Raw genomic sequence first — 6,482 nt, 5'->3', positions numbered from 1 at the left:
CTATGTAGTTATTTTAATCGTTCAATTAATCTAAGTGTATATTATTGAATATTACCTTTTAACAGTATCCATATTTGTTAACTAATAGACGATTAATTATGGAGTGAAAAAATTTAAAACTAAAAAAGTTAAAATAAAATTCTAGATTTTGAAAATAAAAACTATACAAACAATAATCTATTATTTAATCTAAAAAAAAATAATGAAAACATAATATTTTCATGCTATTTTTTAATATATACTCAAATATTCTTACAAAGAATTAATTAAATTGTTGGTAACATCTTTGATATATTTATATTGATAAATATCAACATTATAATCTATAAAATAATGTTACACATTAAAAAAAATAAACAAATATAAAATCATACTCCTAGAATTTATATGAAACTAAATCTGAAATACTTAAATCACCTCTTTAAAACATATACTTTTATGTTGAGGCTATCTAATCATGTATGCTCACGACTTCCAAATAAGTTTGCATTGCCACACAATAACTCAACATATTAATATCAACTATTGGACTTCAAATGCCAAGCTATATTGAGTGAGAAAATACACTTGTTGGCACACAATGACTTAACATATTAATATCTGTAATTTTTCACATATTTAGTTTTATTAATCCATTTTTCCCACATACAATATCAAATATTGGACTTCAAATACCAAGCTAAATTGAGTGAGCAAAAACACTTGTTACAATGACTTGACATATTAATATCAAACATTGGACCTCAAATAGTAAGCTACGTTGAGGGAGTAAACACAGTTATTGGGCTTCTCACAGTGTATTTACCATTACTCCATGTTAAGGCGCCTGAGAGCAATGTGTTGTCGTCTAGAGATCCACCTTCAACTGTAACAGTATACGACAACTTCTGGTTTATTGATGAAAATGATAACTGACTTGGTTCCACTGTTACTTTGATTCCAGATGGTGGAGTAATAATAGCCTTGTATGTACTTTTGGCAACTCCTACATTGGTAACAGTCCTTGGAAATTTAGCTTGAAACGATTTTATTGGATCAGTATAAATCATTATTGAAGGGTAGTTTAGTTCTCGTGCTCCATTTTTAACTTTTGCTATATTATTGCAATTACTGTTGTCTCCTGTCACCGAACGTAAAGTGGTATCATTGTATGTTTCATCCTTACAAAGCATATTGATGTAGTCTTTTACACCTACATCATAAACAAGCCCCGGGTCGATTGCCTTCAATGGATTGATTTGCCCAGCTCCATAACCAAATTCTGCATCCTCATTTCCTGGCAACTTTGGATCCAATACTGATGCTGCATCACAAGTTAAACTGTTAACGATTTGGTTCTGACAAAACTAGTTATTGGGTTTTCCATGTAATTAACTTTTTATATAAATAATGAATACCTGTAGTCATGAGAGCTGATTTAATTGCAGCAGGGGACCAATCTTGATGATAAGACTTAACAAACCCTGCTGCTCCTGAAGCATGAGGGCATGACATGGATGTTCCCGATATTATATTAAAGTTGGAGAACCTTTTGTCTTCAGATTGGTCAGTCAGTGAAGTATTTGGTACAAAAGATGCCAAAATGTCCACACCTGGTGCAGTGATATCTGGCTGATAACACATAACGATCATTATATCGTATTATTTTCCATGCAACAAATATGTCCCATCATTAAGATCGTATTGTTTTCCATACGATCATTACATCGTATTATTTTCCATGCAACAAATATGTCCCATCATTAAGATCGTATTGTTTTCCATGCAACGAATATTTCCTATCATTAAGCTTTGAATCTTTTCGACATATAGAGATTTGATTTCTTTTCAAAAACCTTTTCTTTATAATTTAGTCTAATATTACGAATAAAAAATAATACCTTGAGGATATCCAGTGTGATTGAATTGTAACCTCGCGATGAGAATGCAGGCACTATTGGTGCAGTAGCTTTGGCATCGGCAGTCTTTTGAATTTTTGCAACTGGAGACCTAATGGATTGCAAATATAAGTAATAAAATGTTAAAAACTCTTCCATGGCCCTCAAGTATTTATTTTCATTCTCATGATACGGATTTAGTGTAATTTACCTTGTTGACCTTATGTACGGCAAGACAGGTTTTGCCTGTTCATTAGTAATTACTGATGCAGGGGTTAAAAATAAGGAGCCCACGTCAGGATTATTTTCACTAATTATAATAGTACCCGCACCGCCTGCATGAAGAACTGAGAGATCTGGGGGATCGGTAGTTCTATTGCAAAGGACGATTTTTCCTTCAACCTTTTCGTGATCCAGAGAACCAGATAAGCAAGCTCTGAAAAAATGGAAGAAATAATAAGAGTATATATTAAATAACTCGTATTATTTACGCCATAACTTTCCTGAATTCCACTACATCTTTAGGTTTTGTTTGTTACCTAGAATTTTCTGGAGTATAGCCCCCAGAAACATTAGCAACATCTTCTCCATATACTAAAGGATACCATTGTTTCTCCATCGTGTATGTATTTACAGCAATCCCCTGTAGACAATTATTCCAAATTAAAGCTATGGAAGGTAATTCTTTTGTGACCAGAAAAGTAAAGAGTTTGATTGGGAAGAATTGTTTATTAGAACAAAATTGGTTGTTGCGTCACGTATTAAATTGCTATAAATAGTTTATTGCCAGAATAATTTTAGAGGTTTACCGTTATTGAAATGTTGTTTCCAAGAAGAATTTGAGTGTTCATCTGGCGCTCAATGCTACTTGCTGCCACAGTTAGAGACCAAGGAGAATTATTTGTAACAGATGGTATAATAGGTCCACTATTTCCAGCAGAAGTAGATACAAGAATTCCACTCTTCATTGCATGAAATGCTCCAATGGCATTGGCATCCTGAAAGTAGGGGTATGCAATGGTAGATCCAAGTGACACAGAAATAATATCGACACCATCATGGATAGCATCATCAAAGGCTGAAAGAATATCTGCATCCCCACAGCCCTCACCAGCCCAACAAATCTTGTATGCAGCAACCCTTGCACCAGGGACTCCACCTCGACTGTCCCCTGGAGCAAGACCGTAAAGGCTTGCATTTTTGATAAAATTTCCAGCAGCTGTAGAGGAGGTGTGTGTCCCATGGCCTATTCTATCTCTTGGAGACAAGTGATCTTCTTTAGGAGGAACTGTGGTGAAACTACGATAGTACTTTGCCCCTATAAGTTTCCTGCGAATTCAATCATATGCTTAGCTACATTATGCAATTCAAATTTACTAAAATTCAAATTTACTACAGGAACGAAAATTATGGCTCCAATTATGTATGCAATTTCTCCCTTAGTTTAATCTATTAAGATTTAGTTTTATCTTGAAAATTTGTTGACAAATACAAAAGAATTTTATGCATGAGTCTAGCCTGTTGCAGGCAGGAAAATTAGAATTTGTGCTGCAGCCTCCCTTCCATTTGGGGGGGACAGGACCTAATCCCTTGTCCGTAAAACTCTCTGATTCTGGCCATATTCCTACAGCACAACAGAGATGTGAAAAAAGTCATTAGGATGCAGAGACTCCCGTTAAGAATTTTATTTTTCATCTAATTACAAATTAATTCCCTGACATGATAACATGGTAAAAAGATGAATCGAAAAAAAGACTACAAAGAGAATAAATTCTTTAATAATTTTTTTTTACAGTGTATCAATCTTGTAAAATGAGTTGCAGTGTTCCATTGGCCTTCAAAGTTTAAGAGCTCACTATAAAATCTAGCATCAACCAAAAAAAAAATTATGAAATTGATTAAGCTGAACATTATATTCGTAAAGACATCAAAACTTTACAATCAATGAGATTAAAGTCAGCTCTATCAGCATGTTAACTTTCTCACATGGAGGTAATCAACTATAGTTTGAACTATAGTTTATTGTATGAGATAAAAATAAAATAATGGTATTTTTTTCCACTTACATGGGAAGAACTCTAGTTTGCAAGAGTTAAAATTAAGAACTCTAAAAATAGACAAGATTTTAACTGGAGTTGAAAATATGTTCTCTAAAAATATAACTTTCATAAAAAGCTAACTGCCAAAGACCTCTATATAAGGAGGTAGATTGTATTGAAAGCTTTGTCTTTGATCATTCAATCATTGATCCTTGATCATGCGATCAAGAAATGTTTTTGTATTTAGTTTTTATTGCTATGAAGCAATTTTTGTCTTTCTTTTTTATTTTCTTCATTTGGTATTAGAGCTATGATCGAGAAATTATCTGGGTTAAATTGCTAAATCTGCAAAAAGATCCAAGGACATTTGACTAGTAAGAAGGAAGGTCAATGAGATGAAAAGATCGTCATTTTCAAAACAAACCTTTGCTGCCACATTTTAAGTCGCAAGAAGATCGCAAATTAAACATGGATGATTTGTATGTTGAAGGTTCTTGTAATGGGAGTTTGTCGCCACCAGTCTAAGTGTGCAATTTCAAGACAACCATAGGTGTTCAAGCATGAAGCCAACACATCAAATGAAGGTGTAAAGGTAATCCCAATCTTCATAGGAAGAGACTGAAGTCAAAGGGATTCACAGTCCAACAATAGAAGGAATTGAGGTTTTGATAACCTCATGCTTGAAAAGAACTAGCCAATTAAATAAAGTTTTAAAACATCTATGAATGGTGAAACCCTCAATTTGTGAGGAAGCCCAATCATGGTCTTTGAAGATGCCATAGAGTTTTTTTGTCAAAAAATGAGAGAAGCCTTCTACGAGAGGAGAGAAGATCACAATTTCTGTGAAAGCTGGAGAAATTAGTTTAAGCCATTGATATGCAATTGTGTGAGGAAGTCAGATCCAAGTCTTAGAAAAGCCTAGAAGGGGCTAAAAGTCAAGAATTTGTAGTCTAAATACACATTGCTACATGATGGATTGTGGTACGAGTTGAGCCCTTTGAAATTGGATGAAAATACAATATCGTTTATGTCAAATTGATCAATGGTTGAAATTAAGGGGGAGAATGTTGGCATGTTAATTTCCCCACATGAATGTATTCAATTGTAGTTTATTATAGTTCCTAACATGAGATACAAATAAAATATTGGTAATTTCTTCCTCTTGAATGGGAAGAACTCTAGTTTGCAAGAGCTAAAAATAAGAGCTCTAAAAATATAGTTTACATCAAGATTTTAACTGCAGTTGAAAATATGTTTTTCTAAAAATATAATTTCCATTAAAAGTTAACTGCATGTTTTTTTTTCTTCTACTTTTAGTTGGCATTCATGTGCCAAAGACCTCTATATAAGGAAGTAGATTGTAATGAAATCTTTGTCTTTGATCATTTGATCATTGTTCCTTTATCATACAATCAAGATGTGTTTTTGTATTTAATTTTGAATGAATATAAAATTTATCTGCTTTTTGAAGCAATTTTGTGTTTATTGCTATGTAGCAATTTGAATCTATTTTTTTTATTTTCTTCAGATTCTTTCTCTATTAGAATGTGTGATTTTTTGAATCATACTCTATCATCCATAATGAAAATGTTAGAAAACAGAGATAACAAATGATTTACCAGAGTCCAAAACACCAATGATGATGTCGCTCTGATAATCCAGATGATTTGTTTGAGCAGATGCAGGGAAACCGATGAAATCCCACGATCTAGTAGTCAAGGGTTGCAGCTTCTTGCTCTCAAACACCGAAACCACGCCATGCATATCTATACTTCAACAACAAATAAATCTATATAAACAGCTCGTAAAGAATATCTATATATACGTCTTTTCTTTCAATCTATTTTGAAATTAGTTTACCTGATAGTTTTTGGGCATGGGATGGAGAAAGCATAGCTGCAAACCCACGAAAGCTCTTTCCATAACTAACCATCAAAGAATTCTGAGCTTCCTCATCGCTGTAACCATTTTATGATGAGCTATTCATACAAAATCACTCCAAACTCATATGATTGTTAGCTGAATTTGTTAGACATGAAACATAACATATAATAACCTTCCGTGTACAGATTTTAGCATTCCAAGGTACACAGGAACAGCTGCTTTGAGGGAGTCCCCATAACCTTTTGACGGAGTAGAGCCCATGTAGACTACATAAAGCTAATTTGACACAACAAATATTCTTCAGTCAGTAAACATTATTGCTAGTTAAACTTATGCTTTTGTATAAGAAAAATAAGAGTAAAAACATACCTTTTTATCTTCTAGGTCCTCAAACCCAGATGCGCAGAGAAACATCATCACAAACAGAAATGCCGAGCAGAGAAAATGGTTTGTCCCCGGGACTGCCATTGCAATACTTGTTGAAGTAATCTTAAAAAACTATCAAGTTGTATGAAGTCGTGTCTTAATTTATAGGGAGCATTGTTGCCCTTTATTCTATTTGAAGCTTCTGTGATAACGATTTGTAAGGTCATCAAGCCTCATCCGCAGCTGTGACAATGCATGAAATCATTCTACCATTGCTGCTGGCCCGGCACAAAAATATGTGAATCCGGAGAAAAAT

The 6,482-nt window shown here is 33.6% G+C and overlaps 1 protein-coding gene across 1 annotated transcript; it reads right to left on the bottom strand.

Moving 5' to 3' along the window:
• Positions 1-755: 755 nt before the first annotated feature.
• LOC131038860 (subtilisin-like protease SBT4.14) lies at positions 756-6,268 on the bottom strand. Its single transcript, XM_057971416.1, has 11 exons — positions 6,170-6,268; positions 5,973-6,076; positions 5,777-5,874; positions 5,536-5,682; positions 3,396-3,501; positions 2,687-3,206; positions 2,417-2,520; positions 2,089-2,313; positions 1,881-1,989; positions 1,398-1,611; positions 756-1,303 (listed from the first exon to the last, which is right to left on the bottom strand). The coding sequence occupies exons 1-11, from the start codon at positions 6,266-6,268 to the stop codon at positions 756-758; spliced, it is 2,274 nt and encodes a 757-aa protein (XP_057827399.1).
• Positions 6,269-6,482: the final 214 nt, after the last annotated feature.

Source organism: Cryptomeria japonica, chromosome 9 (assembly GCF_030272615.1).
Source record: "Cryptomeria japonica chromosome 9, Sugi_1.0, whole genome shotgun sequence".
Taxonomy (NCBI): Eukaryota; Viridiplantae; Streptophyta; class Pinopsida; order Cupressales; family Cupressaceae; genus Cryptomeria; species Cryptomeria japonica.
This window is presented reverse-complemented; position numbering and strand designations above follow the sequence as displayed.